The sequence below is a fragment of the Neltuma alba genome, unplaced genomic scaffold (assembly GCF_004799145.2).
Source record: "Neltuma alba isolate B1F8T4 unplaced genomic scaffold, ASM479914v2 tig00013729_pilon, whole genome shotgun sequence".
NCBI lineage: Eukaryota > Viridiplantae > Streptophyta > Magnoliopsida > Fabales > Fabaceae > Neltuma > Neltuma alba.
The window spans coordinates 21,556-39,925 of record NW_021637877.1 but is presented as its reverse complement, the minus strand read 5'-3'; the positions used below and the strand labels follow the sequence as shown (position 1 = coordinate 39,925).

The window sequence follows — 18,370 nt, the reverse complement described above, 5'->3', positions numbered from 1 at the left end:
AAAGGGAGGACATAAATGAACGTGTGTATGATTGGCGAGAGCTATAGCACACGTCATATTTCTAAAAGATAGGGCTGTGAGTTACTCCTTTCTCCGTGTAGTCCATGGAATTATGAAATATTACCATGCTTCTTGAATACTTAACAAGAGTCGGAGGAAGTTTAAACTACTCTGTTAGAGTTTCCTATGGACATTATGAAGATTTCTTATTCAATAGTCTCGTACAGTTTGGCGGCTCAGTAAAAGGTGGATTGAGCTTTGTGAATTACTGTTATTGATCAAAGTTGGTTGTCTCTTGGGAGAACGCAGGTATCTGGAAGTTTTAGTTATGGTCCCTTTTCACTAGCCATTGGGGAACGTTTGCGTTTAATAAAGCACAAAATGTTACAAGTAATGCACAGTTTTGAGTTAATCCTTCCCATCCTAAATATAGAAGTTAGATAAATAATTTACAGATATTGAGATTTTTTTTTTTTTTGGGTGTAAAAAGTGTTTGTTAGTTTCCCTAAAGTATTCCCTTTAATAATCTACATTGTGAACCACGCCTGTTGATGGGAAACCTCTTTAACAAGAGTAGCATATCAGTGTGATATTAATTTTTGTTCTCTTTTTATTTTGGTATTTCCACCCAACATTTCGGAATCCTTGATAAGTAAATCCAATCCAAATTGGGGGGAAACCTCTTTAACAAGAGTAGCATATCAGTGTGATATTAATTTTTTGTTCTCTTTTTATCTTGGTATTTCCACCCAACATTTTGGAATCTTTGATAAGTAAATCCAATCCAAATTGGTGGGAAACCTCTTTAACAAGGGTAGCATATCGGTGTGATATTAATTTTTGTTCTCTTTTTATCTTGATATTTCTACCCAACATTTTGGAATCTTTGATAGGTAAATCCAAATTGGGATTGAAAGCAACTGCAATGATTTCCCTCTCCTCCCCTTTTGTTCACCCATCATACGATATCCTAGTGTTCTTGAATGCTAACATTGTTTTCACATTATTTTTCTTTTATATCAGCATCAACCATGATTGTTGCCAACATTACTGGGTTTACAAAAGAAGAAGAAGGAATTATAGCATTATGTGCCATAAATGAAGGCGATGTTAGAACGAGTCTTGCAAAACCTTTATCAGGGCTTGTTTGTGTTGCGAGGAGGCATGGCCATTGCGGTTCAGTTATGTGCCCGGTAGTTGTTTGAGAAGCGGACAAGTCATTGAAAGCAAAGTAGCATATGGGAGAACCATTGATGCTTCATTGGATGCTTTTGGTGGCTATGCCTGTGTTACAGTGAAGAAGAGATTGAGAATGGAAATATTGGAGAGGAGGGCATATGAAGAGTAAACTCTTCAGCTTTCATTAGATTGGCAAAGAGTCATACCACATCTATCACTAAAATGACGCCTATTTATTGCTGAGCATGAGTATATTCCTTCCCCTTGCTGCAATCTTCCATTTTGTTGGTGAATAGTCAACTTTGTAAAAGCATATTCTGGAGTTTAGTTTTTAAGTTTGTGTCACGAGAAATGCATCGCCAGTAAACAAAGGAATAGAAATTAGAAGTAATGTACAGTTTTGAGTTTCTTCTTTTCCCTCCTGAACAAACAATCGCTGATACCCTGATTTGGAAAGAAAATAGTGAACTCAACTGTATCTGAGCTGGACTACTGCAAGAAAACTCAGTAGTCCGTGCATGTTTATGTTTGTTTCTACTCAGTGATGCTACGGAGGGTATCAAGCATAGCTTCTTCATCGGGTTCTACAGTCAACTTCTAAGGTAGTTTGTTGTCTGTGGCATCTTTCTCATCAAATGTTGTAATTCTGGATTTCAGCTGGATCATGATGTTTCTAGGCTTTCAGATACTCGATGGCATGTGATTTTAATCTGAATTGAATGTGTTTCTGCAAAGTTCAATTCTTTCTCTTGGCTGAGATTGTGATGGTTTACTTGGCTTTGGCATGCGTCTGTGCTGCTATGTGATTTTAATCTGAATATTGTAAAGCATTAGGCCTTGTTAGCTTGTCCAAAGCCAGAGGAGTCGGAAAGAATAGAGAAGCCAGTTTGCAGCAATTTGTATGAATTGTCTCTTACACTTGTTACTCTTTAAGGTTGTAAGTTGCGACATTTTTAGGAAGCTTACCAATTACCATGAGATCTCTTTTATGGATTCTCGTTAAAAGAGGCAGCTAAGCACCATATCTAAAACTTGTCAAACATGTTGCTTGAATCTTCATTGCTTAAATAGGAAGATGCTATAACAGCTATGTAATTCATTCCTCTGGCTATTAACTCATCTTGTAAAGTTCTGTCACATCCTGATGCATCATAAACTGTACTGGTTGTTGTATAGTATTCTGCTAAACACGTCCCTACTTTGATTTTCCCTGGCCTATGCTTTTGAAGTTTGTTGCACTTAGTAGTATAGAACTCAAGAGGTGAAGGGAACTGGGTTGTTTGCTGCAGCTGAACAGCAAATTTGGATTGTTTAGATTCGATTCTAGAAGAAATAGATTATCCTTATTACAAATCATCAAGTGAGGTACTGATTATATTTTTTAAGATTATTTGTATTTAAAATCTCATTAATTGCAATTTTTAGGACTTATTTGGATGTAATTATAGTACTAAATGCATTTGAAAGTTTATATTATTTTCAGACGAAGTTAATGATTTAACCACCTGCCATTGATTTTGATGAGTTGGTTGCATGTGCTTTATAATGAAGATTAGAGGGAGCATACCAGCTCTAATAAAATTTCAAACAGAAGGAGAGGATTCATGCTTGTTACTTTAGACATTTAAACGAGATTACAATTGTCACACTGGTCCTTATTACAACTTCATTTCAACTAAAGTTTATTACAATTGTCAGCTAATTTGAAGGCATCAACCCTTATGCTCGTACTTTCACTGTAATGGTTGATGCATTTTGTAAGGAGGGAAATGTCACTAAAGCTGAAGCTGTTGTTGCTTAATAAGAGAGTGTAAAGCCTAATGAAATTACTTATAACACTTTAATGGATGGTTACTGTTTGTTCAAAAGTAAATATTGGTGAGTTGAGAAAATTATTCAATAAAATGGTCAAGAGTAATTTGGCTTGTAATGTTTTTAGTTATAACATTTTAATTAATGGATTATGTAAAATCAAGATGGTTAATGAGGTCATGGATTTTTTTAAAAGAAATGAAGGGTGAAAATTTGATTCCTAATATTATCATCTATAGCTCTTTTGTTGACGGTTTGTACAAATCTGGTAAAATGTTATTTGTGCAGATATCTTATAGCTTAATTAGTTATGCTGTCAATTGAACTTTTAATATAATAAATAATTAAAAATAATATTAAATATATAATGATATATAGGTTAAAAAAAAAATCTCAAAGTATTAAAAACACCCCAATATATCAAATTAATTACGGCTTCCAGCTTAAATTCCCGCCCTCCAGAATGGCTCAACCAGACAAATAGTCTGATCGTGTAAAATGAGCTGTTAAAGACGCAGGCTGACGGTCGGATCGTTAGCATGGCCCATCCTTCCAATCACTGGTTGAGGGAGAATTAAAGAGAGGGACTTACTGTGGATAATATTTACCGGAAAAGATAGAAGGACCTTGAAGAGTAAATATTAGTCCTTTGTATAAGACTTATTTTATATATTTTATAATTTTTTAAAATTAATTCTATTGATATTCTCTTAACAATAATTTAGTAGGAGAGGGAGGGAGGAAATTAAAGAAGATGCTTAGAATATTTTTCAAAAACTATATCATATTAACTAATCAGTTAAAGTATACATTTGGTCTTTTAACTTTATATGATGTTTTAATTTGATCCTTTAATTTTAAAAAGCATACAGTTGGTCCTTTAGTCTTAAGATGGTTAAGGCTTAAATGGTATTTTTTTGTAACAATCATGATTATTTTAAAAATTAAAATTCATATGCTAGCATTTGAGAATATTTTATCAACATTTAAGATATCAGGATCGTATTTTTTGTTGACAATTTTAGGATTAAAAAAATCAAAAGTATACTTTTTAAAGTTAAGGGATTAAATTGAAACTCTTTATTAAATTAAAGGACTGAATGGATAGTTTAGCTTACTCAAATTAGTTAATTAGGTCTTATATTAAAGACATGACAAGTATTTTATATTTTTTTTAAAATAAAACCTTGAGTTCTCTTTTTCCCTTTTTACCCCGTCAAAAATAAAAGTGCCGGGAAAATAGATATAATTTGCCTTTAATAAGAGAAGTATTTTTATTAAAAAATAAAAGTGAGACATAAATGAAAATAATTCTCTTGTATGATTAAAGGCAAAAACATAAAAATTAGAATCATTTTCAGATTGATATATAAATATTTCCCATTATGAATTATATACACACAAACACATATTGCTTGGTCACCAAGGAATTTGACCTAATCCTTACACATTTACCATACTCATTGGTGGCTTGATTAAAGGTAGTACATTAAATGACGCACGGCAGATTTTTTAGCGTCTTTTGGTCAATGACTATCCTTTGAATTTGCACGCACATAATGCAATGACCAATGGATTCTATAAAGGGGGCTTGTTTGATGAGGCAAAAGCCTTGTTTTATAAAATGCAAGAGAATGTGCGCTCACCTGATTTTGTGACTTTCGGAGTAATTATTAGACGTCATTTGGAAAAAAAGTGAGAATGATAGGGCAAAGCATCTACTGGATGAAATGTTCACTAGAGGTATCCTAAAACAATAATAGAAGGTTAGATACTTTGCTACTTATTGATATTTACGTTCACGATGAAAGTTGTTGTGACAGTTAACAAATTCTGGTTTCTTTAAAGTAAACATTGTTGTACTATATGATGACTAACTGTAATTTAAGATATTCTTTTCAAATCACATGTTTGAAACTTTTTAATGTTACTCCTCCGGTCCTAATTATAAGACCCAATTGACTTATTTGAGGAGATTAAGGAAGTAAGTTAAGTTGGTTATTTATAATAAATAAGTGTTGTCATTCCTAAAATATCCTTATTAATTAAGTATATTGGCTAAAACTATCATTATTAGAAGGATTATCTTGGAAAAAAATGCATAAATATAAGAGACAAAATGGATTGGGGTCTTATAATTAGGACCAAATAAAAAGTCAAATGGGGTCTTATAATAAGGATCGGAGGAGTACTAGTTTTCAAGTTTTTTGGGGCTTAACATGACTTTATGCCTTCTTCCTTTATGCTCAATTACTTATTTGGTTTATCAACTGCTAGACACATCTTAGTTGTTGTAGCTCATGCATTGTCTTTTTTGCTTTTTTTAAATGTCAACGGTAGCTATCAGGATGATTATTGGATATCATCATATGAAATGATTTTCTTTTTGTATGGTTCGCAATGATATTTTGCAAGATTAGATGAAAAGGAATGCCCAAACTTCTCAGGGACATGAGAGTATGAGCATTGTTGAATTACTTAAAGAACTCGACGATAGACCTTTCATGTATCCGTTAGTTTGTGTTCCTATCATAAATAGTAACACAAGACTTTAGTCTGATTTCACATTTAATCAAGCTGTGATGAGACAAATGATAAGAGGAGTGAAAGAAGGATATTTCTAGAAGTGAGTCAAAAGTTTCCTTAACTTTTATAAGGGAAAGTTATTGCCCAAAAGTATTTGAAATTTGTTTAAGGACCTAGGTAGAACCTATCTTGAATAAATGCAAATCTTCTTTAACTGTGCACAACCTATTTTTTATGTACAAAATGGAATACATTTGCATATAGTTAAAGGTATGTTGTGCCTACTCGTCCTTAGATACCTTTGGGTGATAAATTTTGCAATGGTTTTTTTTTAAAAGTAATTTTTCCTTTTTATAAAGAGACTTGAAATAAAGGCCATGAGAAAAATGAGACTTATAAATAGGACTAGTGGGCGCACTGCTATTAAAATGTATCATTTTAATGGAATGCAGGTGTATGAAGTTTGAATTGTGGTTTCTTCTCACTGGCCATTAGGGATATTAAGTCTAGTGGAAAGACATTAGCAGAAAATAAGACAACAAATGTCATAAGTAATGCACAGTTTTGAGTATTATGTATGTTCCAGAAAAAAAAAAATCCAGAACTTAAAGATAATTAAATGTAGGCTGCTGTATCTAAGGGGTAGAGGTCTGCTTGAAACCTGTGTTTTAAGATTGATTGATGTTTACAGGATTTAATGTTCTCATTACTCTCAATTTCTCCTTTATATTTATTGCATTTGCATCAAAGTAACTGTGTGTTTGATGTTGTGAAGAAATTTGAATTGATGGATGATGTCTTTGTCAATTTGTCACGAATGGCCTTTATCTTGGTATGGACTTGGACTATGTATGAGCAGCTTGTGGGGAAATGAGCCGAAGGTTTCAATTGGACTTATGAGACATCTTTAGGTATAAAAATGGCCATTAGGGTCTATGTTGGGGTGTGGAGTTTGTTGTGTCTTCTTCAAGACGCATTTTATGTCTTTAGCTGATTTGTGTAGCATTTTGTATTGTATCAGTGCTCTCATTTGCAGGTCATTGTGATGAAGGTGGTTCCATTAAGCCTCCTGCTCCACCGGGTCACCATCGTCGGACAATGGCTCCATAGGGAGGAGCACCGACCTGTGATGTTGGAAATCAAGATGCATTTTATGTCTTCTTCTACAGTGCAACCATATGTTTGTTCAATTGTTCCATGGAACTTCATGTCCCGTTTGCTGGATTTCCAACTTTGGTTCTATTCTTTGTTGATGCGTTTGACCCAGGGGTTGTTTGGTGTTCATATTGTGTTAATGAACTATGCAAATCTATGGAAACCCACAAGTTTCAAAGGTTCCTTGTGGTCATTCTCACTCATTAACGACTATTATTAATTCTTAAGCTGTGATTGGAATATTGTAGTGGTTGCTGGGGTGATTTTGATTTCAAGTTCAACTTAGATGCACTGTAAAAAAAGCTTATTACTAATAAAAAAAATTAAAGACAGAAAAATTTCGTCACTAATCCATCGCTCATTAACAACAGAATTAAAATTCTGTTGTTAATTTAATTAGTGACAGAAAAATTAATAACGGAAACGGAATAAATTTCGTCACTAATTCTGTCATTAATATGATTCCATTGCAAATCTGTTGCAAAATAAAATTCTTTTGCTAATTGCTTGTTTTTTGTGTGGTGATAGGTACGTAATTGTAGAGGCTATGATCATGAAATTTATGTGACTCAAGGGGTTTATTCGTCTAGTCCGTCCTATGAGATTTTAATATCCCACCCCTTTTTTATTTTAAAAAGACACCCGTATATGTACGCGTATGCTTATATATGGTCAATGAGATACTTTTGCTATGCTTTTAAACTCAGATAGCTATGGAATTAAATGAGATACTCGTTTACTAGCCACAATGATCAAGGTCAATGAATGATAAGATTTGATACTACTATAGATATAGTCTAATACTAATTATTTTAAATAAGAAAGACAAAAAATTATTTAAAAAAATATAGGGAAAATTAGAGTAAAGGGCCTACATAAAATAATAATTATTAAAGAGGACCATAAAAATTGTAATTGTTTGGGGCGAACAAATACCAAAATATACATGAAAAATTACAATATTTTCCTAACTAAATTTTCTTTTAAAAATAGAAAATAGATTTTTTTTCTTTTAAAAAAATAAATAAGAAAGAAATTTGTGCCACTTATGTTCCCAAGTGAAGCCATCATCTGACCATCTCTCAATTTCTCAGAGAAAAAAAAGAATAAAGCTTCTGATTCCGACAAGGGCTTATTTTCTTAAATTTTTTTTGTATTGCTACAAATAAGTGAAAGCTACTTTCTAATTTCTGGGATTGAAATTGGATTTTAGTAGTTTTTGAACGTATTGCTATGTTGTCTTCAAATTAAAGAATTTTCATTTGTGCTCGTCATTTTGATTATATGAACAACTTGAAATGTTTTAAGTTCTACCATGCATTTGAATACTGCATATTTTGTTGTACCCTGCAACTTCATATGCTTCCGCAAATTTTCTTGCCATATTTATACTTTTCCTATAGAATTGGCTGTAGAATTTTATAAAGGGTTATTTGTGGTGTATATTCATTGGTATCACTTGATAAAGAACTGGCTACTTTTGTTCTAGGTTTTGCTTGTTAGGATGAAGAGAGAGATCAAGAATGGAAGCATTGGGGTGAAGAGAAAATCCCTATAATTAAACCTGACTATGTACTTCCCAATCTTGTTGAAATCTTTCCTTTTGTTTGCCATCAAGATCAAATTATTAACTGGCCATGACTAAATTGTGTCTGCTTCTATGAAATTTCACAAACACTTTGTTCTTCTAGGCATGGAGTTTTGATCTTGTACCCTGCTTCTTAACTCTTCCTCTTATTCTGATTACATGTATAACTTATATATATATTGATCAAATGTATCTTCATTGCTTAAGAAATTGTTTTGATGTTATCTAAACATTATAGAGGATAAGAACTCTGGAAGTTTATGAACTAAACTACTTTTTTGTTATAAAATATTCTGCTAAATGTGTCCTTGCCTTAATTTTTCCTAGTCCATGATTTTTGTATTTGTGGAGTTGCACCTAGCTGTTTAGGACCTTCTCTCTTAAAGGTTTGTTTGGTATGAGAGAGGGTAGAAGAGATTTTGCTCCCATTCCCTTATTTGGGTTGCTAAAATTTTTGGGAATTAGCATATAAGAAAGTTAGCTATTATATTTATGGTATCAGAGCGAATGTTCTAGATTGAATTAATGCTCTGATACCATAAATTTTCTACGCCTTTAAAATAATATTTTATAATTTTTCTCATTTTACTTCAATTATCTTTAGGCCAATTAATTCTAGAATTCTTAAAATGGCTACACCCTCTCCAAGTTCTGATCTTGGCAATGATGTTATCAAACAGGGTACTGGTTTAAGGGAGAAGTATGTGGTGGTGAAAGTGTATGAAATATTCAGGAATGATGATGGTGTGAGGGATGCTGTCTGGAGCCACATATTGAGATGGAAAGGTCTGAAGAGAATTCAAGTGTTTTTATGGTTAGCAACACATAACAGATTTTTAACAGCTGAAAGAAGCAGAATGATGGGGGGAAGTCCTATGTGTTCGAAGTGTGTTGGTGAATTGGAGATAGTCATGCATATTTTAAGAGATTGTCAGTTTGTAAAGGAAGTTTGGAGAAGGTGTGACAAATGGTTACAAGATAGGAAGTTTCTAGAATTAGAAGGTCTTGAGTGGTTTAAATGGGACCTAAGTAGAAGAAACTGTAGGAAGTAGTGGAGTATGGTGTGATATGTTGGAAGCTTTGGAATTGGAGAAACAAGTGCCTATTTGAAGAGAATTTTGTTGATCTTGAAAAGTTAGAGTTGGTAATTGAGAAACATGTTAATGAGATTCTTAATATAACCAGCTTACAGGGTACACTGGAAATGAGAAGACAAGAAGTCTTTATTAGTTGGCAACCTCATCTGGTAGGATGGGTAAAGTTGAATTCAGAGGGAGCTTCAAGGGGCCTGCAAGGTAAAGCTGGATGTGGTGGGCTCTGACAAAGCTGTGATGGAAGATGGATAAGAGGGTATGTGAGGAAGCTTGCAAGTTGCGTTGTTGCTAAAGTTGAGCTATAGGGAGTCCTATCTGGTCTACAAATTGCCCTCGAGTTAGGTACACAAAGGCTTATAGTTGAATGTGATTCCAGTACTGTTGTAAATATATTGAGGAATATAGATGATGATCTAGACATAGTCTTGAGTCTATAAAAGATAATTAAGAGAGAGCTAAGTCTTTTTTCTTATACAAGAGTTTAAGACGTGTACAGGGAAGGGAACTCTCAGGCTGATTTCTTAGCAAACCTCAGTTTTGAGCTTGAGGAGGAGTCTATTATTTTTTATCAACCACCTCCTGGGTTGTATAAGTACCTATTCTTTGATATTGTGGGGATTGCACACCCACGCAATATGGTATATAGATTGGGTGTTGGCCCTGTATTTTCATCCAAAAAAAAAAGACACCCATATATGCGCGCGCGCCTATATATGGTCAATGAGATACTTCTGCTACGCTTTTAAAATCAGATAGCCATGGAACTAAATGAGATACTTGTTTACTGGTCAAAATGATCATGGTCAATGAATGATAAGATTCGGTACTACTATCAATATAGTCTAATTCTAATTATTTTAAATAAGAAAGACAAAAAATTATTTAAAAAAATATAGGAAATATTAGAGTAAAGGGCCTACATAAAATGATATTTATTAAGGAGGACCATAAAAATTATAATTGTTTGGGGCGAACAAATACCAAAATATACATGTAAAATTACAATATTTACCTAACTAAATTTTCTTTTAAAAATGGAAAATAGATTTTTTTCTTTTAAAAAATAAATAAGAAAGAAATCTGTGCCACTTATGTTCCCAAGTGAAGCCATCATCTGATCATCTCTCAATTTCTCAGGGAAAAAAAAAAAGAATAAATCTTTCTGGCCCTGGTTGTTTTATCCTCGGAGTTCACTTGGTCTATGTCAATTTATTACCAGTGATCTTTTCTCAACACCATGGTGCCATTACTGGTAAAGGTACAGAAAAGCAGGATGTGGCAAGGGATTATTCAGGGGCCAGAGGCACGTTCATATTCAGTTTATTTTCCCTTCCCATTAATATCTGAACTGAAGAAACTTTTTAGTTTTTGAACTGTAACTTCTAGAGATTTTGCATTTTGCTTCTATGAAATGTTGATGATTAAACCTAATATTAAAATAAAATCTAGGAGGTTGTTGTTTTCATTGGCCATATTTTTTTGGTCTGTAGCATTATAAGATACCAAATTAAATTATGAAAGAACTTTTTGTTATTAATTTTCTTATTTGTGGTTTGTGCATGTATCATGTGGATGATAGTCCACATGGATCCGCCAAGACTTTACATGAACCACCTTTTTTTGAGCTGATGGTTTGAAAGTTGTTCATTTCTTTTTCTTGTATGACTCATTGGAGTGAAATGTGGAGTATGGATCTTCCTATTTGTGAGACTGTTCTGTTGGACACTTTGAGGATTTAGTGCCATCATTACTCATAGTTTCTCCTGTAAATTTATTCTTCTTGTCATTGTATGGATTGCAAAATGTGTCTGTCTGGTAATGCAACATGGGAAGATTGCTTATGGAAGGAAATCAGAGAATCAAAATGGTTGGTCCGTTGAAATTGCTCATGTCTATAGAGAGGTTAATAAGGGAGCTGACTTCTTGGCCTCTAAATAGGATTATATAATGTTGAACAGCCTTATCAAGGCTTCACTGCTACGAAAACAGTAGAGCATGCTCAAGCCTTTGTTCTGGTTTGAAATCACTTTATTATTTATCTTCTTTCCTTTCGGAATTTTATTCAGGTTTTTCAAATGGGTTAAAGTAGTAATGCATGAATGTGCTTGTGGGTTCCTTCTATACTGAACCGTCTAAGTTCATCTATTATGTAGGATGAGTAGAATAAGGTGTGTTTTGCTTGGATATTATGCTACGAAGGCATGGACTAAATACCAGCCTTACATTTACATGCAAAAACTGGTCTTAGGGATGCAATTCGCTTTACTGAAGACAGATCATGGTTGACTCATACTCTGCTGTTATATCAGTATTTTCATATTTGTTGTTTTCCTTCTTTTTATTCATTGCAGCCAGTGTTGTTTACGATCAGCCTTATATCAGTATTTTATATTCTTCTGCAATAAGGGTGTTTTGGAACCCAAGTTTTCATGAGATTAGGTCAAGTCCTTTCTGTGACAGCACACAAGTCTTCAACAATTTTAGCTTTTGTTTTGTCCAACAATTTTAGCATTCTACTTTCCATGCTTAAGTAACTTTTTCCAATCCATTGTGTCCCGTTAGAAGTTAGAACCTTCCTTTTCTTCAGAAGATTAAGGATCCTAATTTTAGACCATGTCCTTGACGTCTACAACCATCCTACGGTAGGATGTATAATTTAGCAAAATACTACATCCGGTCCTAATTATAAGACTATAAACAAGGTCTTATAATTAGAACCAAAAGTAGTATAATGATCCAAGTCATTCATTAATACTTGCATTAGACATGTTGACATAGTTATTTGTGCATGAGCCAAGTTGTAGAGTCTGTGGCTACAGATTTTACATAACTTCTGATAGGGGACTAGGTTTAGGTAAGGTTGAGGAATGTATCTACAAGTCTAATTGTCTATGATAGCAGCGAGGATCATCATATTGTTAATCTAACAAGTACTGTAAGTTAGATGCCTCAACTTGGCGCAATGTGTCTATATGTCAATAGGATGATCTTTTTGTTTGTGTCCTGCCCTGTTTGTTACGAAGAAAATAGAAGGGAGAAGAGGAAAATTTTTGATGAGCTCGATTTAAAAAGTTGAACAAGTGGGATTTTAAAATTTTAATAAAGAGAAGATATAAAATAAAAGAGTAGTGAAGATTAATTAAAAGATTTTAGTATGCAAGTGCTAGCAGAAAGTTTAGGTGAAAGGGCATGTCAAATTCCTCAAAGTTCACCTTTTTATGCAGGGAGAATTGCAATCAAGTCTCAAGTAAGAAAAATAATTACCAACAAATCTTCATAACAACCTAAATAACCTATAGTGACAAATTCTAAAGTAGGTAATGATAATTTTTAGGATTTGTTTTGTAATTTTTTTTCCCTTAGGACTTTATTATAATTTTTCCTTTTATGCACGTACTCCTCTGGTCCTTAATATAAGATCCATTTAACTAATTTGATTAGAATAAGAAAACTAGGTAAGTTAGTTAATTATAAGAAATGTGATATGTTTTTCTTAAAATACCATAATCATTTTTCTTAATACCTCTTATTCCTCCTTTACTTGATTATGGTTAAGGGAGTATTTATAAGGATAATTTACAGAAAATTGATAAATATAAGAAATGGGCCTTCTATTTAGGACTAAAATTAACTCAATAATTGGGTTTTATATTAAAGACAGTAAGAGTAGTTTTCTTTTCTTTTGTTTAACAATTTTGGCATTGTACTTCCCACGTTCAAGTAACTTTTTCCAATCCACGTGTGAAGGTTTTATTATGGATCCTAATTTTTAGACTACTATACATTTGGCCTCCTCTGTTGGAAATTGTGGTCTATCCGCAACCAGAGGATTTTTGCTCAAGAAGAATTTCTTTTTTTTTTTGAATCTTTTTTTTTTTTTTTGAATCATGCTCAAGAAGAATTTCAAGCTTACCGTGTTGTGAATGAAGTTATTGCTCTGGCCGAACACATACGCAAGCCTTCAGAAACGACGACTAGAGATCTTTGAGTTTTGCTGTTTTATTGCACTCTTTTCTAACCAAACCCTGTAAATATCTTTATTAATACCATTCCGCACATTCCAAAAAAAAAAAAACACAGTGCTCCTTTTTTATTGGTACTTAATCAAGTCCTTTCTGTTTCAGCAAAAAAGTAGTAAAAATTTTTTGTAATTACTTTTTTTTTTGTGTTCAACAATTTTAGCATTCTACTTTCCAATTTCCATGCTTAAAGTAACTTTTTCCAAAATATTATTTTAATTGTTTAGATTTTTAATTTACTCAAAATAATTTAATAAAATATTGTGGAACATAAGAAGGTCATTTACTCAAAATGTTTATCCTAATTTTCATATTTTCATATTTTCATAAAGTTTGCTGCGTCTCAACTCTCAAGTGGCTATGGAAAGTAGGCAGTTTTTGAAATTAATATATTTCTATTTATGTAACTTTTAAATCAACATAAAATATCATTTTAACTGCTTAGATTTTTAATTTACTCAAAGTGAAAAGTTTTCAAATACAATAATTATTTTCTCAGATTAATACAAAAATTCAAAAACTGAAAAACTTGTTGAATTACTTTTTAGTTATATCGAAATTTCGTATTACCAAACCAACTTAACTTTTAATTTGATTTTTAATTTTAAATTATACCATTTGAATTCAAATCAACATGGAGTGTTATTTTGGTTATTTAGATTTTTAACTTACCTAAAGGAGACAAATTGTAACATAAAATAGTTAGTTTTTTATTGCTGACAATTTCTAAAATTGAATATCTTGTTTAAATTTTAATTCCAATGGGTAAGAAAGTTCAGAATAATTTTTTTTGTTATTTGAAATAACGAATTGGAAAGTAATTTATATGAGAATAAAATAAGTTGTTTGTGGAAAAAATAAATTATTTCTTATATTTAAGTATAACCATGGATAAAAAATTCTAAAGTCAAATAAAATGTTGTTCGTTCTGGACATTAAAAACATGCACACCCATAAAAAAAGTATAGCTAATTTGTTTTTCATATTTATTTATGCTCAGTATATAAAAAAATTTAGTCATTTATACTTTTGAAATTGTAACTATTTATTTTTAATTACTTTACTTATAAATTCATTTTGTATCATTCAAACATTATTATTTGTTGTAAAACTATCGAAATAAAATTTACTCAGTATTTAACTTCTATTAATTTGTACCCCCATTAGATTAGAGTAAAAAGGGAAAAAAAAAAAACAGGTTCATTTCAATTTAGTAACGTAAAGCCATATAAAAAAAAATATTGTTGCTTGAAAATTTCTATTCTTCATCTCTGCGGAAAAAGAATTATTGTATCTGTATATGAATTTAAAAAGTACATAAAAAATTATTTACGGCTTCAAAATTATTTTTTGACCGGAATTCGAAACTATAAAACTAAAATAATTATCTTATTTTCTTAATAAATATAAGTCTCTCTCAAAAGGCAAGCGAGGGTGGACGTTTGCCCCCAAGGTCGCTCCCAAACTAATGTTGAAGGATCTGAGTTGTTGAATCCAACTGAAGATGTCGTTTCGCAAAGCTGCTTCACGGTATCCCGTTCTCCGAATTCCATTTGCTTTTTACTCGCAACTTCAGCTTTTCTTCTTATGGCTCAAATCCTCAGAGTATTAAAGGGGCTCTCTCTTCTTTTAACCACTTGCTTCATATGCGGCCCCCACCCTCTATAATCCAAATTAATAAGATCTTAGGATCTGTTGCAAAGTTGAAACACCATCGAATTGTTTTCTCCCTTCTCGCACAAGCGGAATCCAAGGGATTCGTGCCATCTTTGGTTACACTGAACATCTTGATTAATTGTTACTGCCATGTGGGTCGAATGGATTTTGCTTTCTTTGCCTTAGGCAAGATTTCTAAGATGGGTTTGACCACGCTGATCAAGGGCCTTTGCATCAATAATGACGTTGGAAAGGCCCTAGATTTTCATGATCAACCTATTGCAAGAGGGTTTCAGCTGGATGTAGTTAGTTATGGCACACTTGTCATTGGACTATGTAAGGCTGAAAACACAAGAACTGCGGTTATATTGTTCCAAAAGATGGTCAGAGGCCCAGTTAAACCTAATTTAGTTATGTATAATACACTTATTGATGGGTTTTTCAAAGAAGGCCTTGTAGCAGAAGCATTTGATTTATTTCATCAGACGATTCATCATGGAATATCTCCCAGTGTTGTCACCTACAACTCTACGATGCCTGGTTTTGGCGTTATGGATCAATTGCCAGAAGCTGTAAGATTATTTAATCAAATGAGACTTGAAGACATCAACCCTAATGTTATACTTTTAATATATTGGTTGATGCATTTTGTAAAGAAGGAAGTGTCACCACAGGTGAAGCTGTTGTCGCCATGATGATGAAGTTTGGTATAAAACCTGATGAAATAACTTACAACACTTTATTGGATGGCTATTGTTTGGTCAATAATGTTGCTAAGTCAAGAGAATTATTCAATAAGATGGTCAAAGTTGGTTTGGCTCCTAATATTATTAGTTATAGTATTTTGATCAATGGACTTTGCAAAATGAACATGGTGGATGACGCCATGGATTTATTTGAAGAAATGCATCACAAAAATTTGACTCCCAATATTGTCACCTATAGCTCTATTATTGATAGTTTGTGCAAATCAGGAAAAATGTCCTATGTGCATGATATTATTTATGATATGCATGACAAAGGTCAAGCCTCAGATACAATATTTTATAGTGTCTTGTTAGATGGATTGTGCAAAAGTCATCAACTTGATCGGGCTATTACATTATTTCAGCCACTTGTTGACCAAGGAATTCAGCCCAATATTTACACATGTACCATACTTATTGATGGTTTGTGCAAAGCTAGTAGATTAAATGATGCACGACAAATCTTTCAGTGTCTTTTGGTGAATGGCTATCCTTTGAACGTCCAAGCATATAATGTAATAATCTATGGACTCTGTAAAGAGGGCTTGTTTGATGAAGTAAAGACCTTGCTGATTAAGATGAAAGAGAAAGGATGCTTACCTGATGTTGTAACTTTTGATACAATTATCAGACCTCTTCTAGAAAAAGGTGAGAATGATAAGGCAAAGGATCTAATGGATGAAATGTTTCACTAAAGGTCTCCTAAAGTGAAAAAAGAAGGTTTGATACTTTGCTCCTTATTTTTTGATTGTTGATACTTGACACTCATATTTGTGATGAAATTTATTGTTATTGTTAACTAATTTGTCTCAATTAAGTAAACTTTGTGGACTATATAATGTTGAGCTTCAACTGCCTATTTTCGGTTTAGATCCTATGTTTGATGTTCCTGTTTTTTTTCCTTCACTGTTATCGGTTGTCAAGTTATTTTTCATTTCTGGCTTAACATGGCTTTGTTGTTTCTTTCTTTATGGCTCATTATTACGAATTTGACTTGTTCACTCTTTAGGCATATTATTTTATACAAAACCTATTGTGTGGTGCTTTTAGAAGTAAGCTCACAGCCCATAAGAGTTATTTATGTTTTTCAAACTTATTTTTATTATTGTGGGATTGGGGATACTGACTTTGGCAGAATGAATATCCATCATTCATGGCCTATTGTTATTGCTCTCTTATTCATTATTTTAACAAATTAAGGAACTTCAGCTTAAGTTCTTCATGCATGTATCTTGTAAATAGTTATGTAGGACATCGTATTCTTCCTATATTATACTACCTCCAGTCCTAATTATAAGACCCAGTTAACTAATTTGAGGAGATTAAGGAAGTAAGTTAAGTTAGTTATTTGTAACAAATAAGTGTTGTCATTCCTAAAATATCCTTGCTAATTAAGTGTGTTGATTAGAACTATTATTATTAAAAGGACTATCTTGGAAAAAAATGCATAAATATGAGAGACAAAATGGATTGGGGTCTTATAATTAGAACTAAATTAAAAGTCAAACGGAGTCTTATATTAAGAATTGAAGGTAGTAGATTATAGATAGCACGTTTTGTGCGTGTGATACTGAACAGGAACAGGAAAAATGAAATTTTGAAAGCTGTCAAAGTCCCTGCCATTAATCATTATACGCCTCGAAACCTATCGCTAATTAGTGAATCACTCAATTAACCGGAGGTTGGCACTCTCAGTGAGTGATTTGCGATTACAATATTCATTAGTGCTAACATAAATGCACCAATACACACCACAATCTATACAATTGCTTCATGCGAAGCACAACTTTGAGATACAATTAATGGGACCATAAATAATATGCTCCATTTCCTTTCATCTATAAGCCACTTTCCCACATTGCCCATTACAATCAAGGAAAAGCTTAAAATTCATTAAAATTTATCTGAAACATGAACAGGAAGTAAGTTTCTTATTTTTCACATATTTCTTACTTTTTTATATATAACATTATTGAATAGGGATGAAGGAGAAAAATCATAATAAAGAATTATAAAAAAAGATCGCAAAGTTTTTATTTTTTTTCCAGCTGGGAAGTCTTAAAAAACGAGAAGAACAGAGGCACAGCACCGTTATAAATATATATTTATCCATTAAATATATTTAATTAAGTATTTTAGTTTTTTTTATTTCTTCCTAACAATAAATTAAATTTCTTTATTTTTAATAATTTTATTTTCAATACTTCTTTTAAAATAGTCACATTATATATATTACTTCATAAAATTTTTGTCTTTTTAAGTCATTTTGCAACTGAATTTATTTTTTATTAATCACTCAAATAAGTTTCAATTTTTTAAACTGATCGTTAATCCAAATAGACCCTAACAATATAGAGGATAAAAATTTGTTTTCCCAAATAACCTCTATTGATTTTTTAAAAAAAATCAAAGACTGAGTACAAAGATTACATCAAAGAAGCATCATCTAAATCAAGTTTTCTTTATAACGTCCCCCTCACTTAAAAAATGCGGTGGATTTAGGATACAAAAGTTATTCTCCATATGATTGGAGAGTTTAGCTAAGTGATTAGCAATAAGGATACAATTCTCGAGAGAATATATCAGTATAACTAT

At 32.3% G+C, this 18,370-nt stretch overlaps 1 protein-coding gene across 1 annotated transcript; it reads left to right on the top strand.

Annotated features, from left to right (window-relative positions):
* Nucleotides 1-8,889: 8,889 nt before the first annotated feature.
* Nucleotides 8,890-15,724, top strand: LOC114738946 (pentatricopeptide repeat-containing protein At1g12775, mitochondrial-like). The gene is made up of 3 exons (XM_028927008.1): nt 8,890-9,074; nt 9,511-9,555; nt 14,878-15,724. The coding sequence occupies exons 1-3, from the start codon at nt 8,890-8,892 to the stop codon at nt 15,722-15,724; spliced, it is 1,077 nt and encodes a 358-aa protein (XP_028782841.1).
* The last annotated feature ends 2,646 nt before the right edge of the window (nt 15,725-18,370 follow it).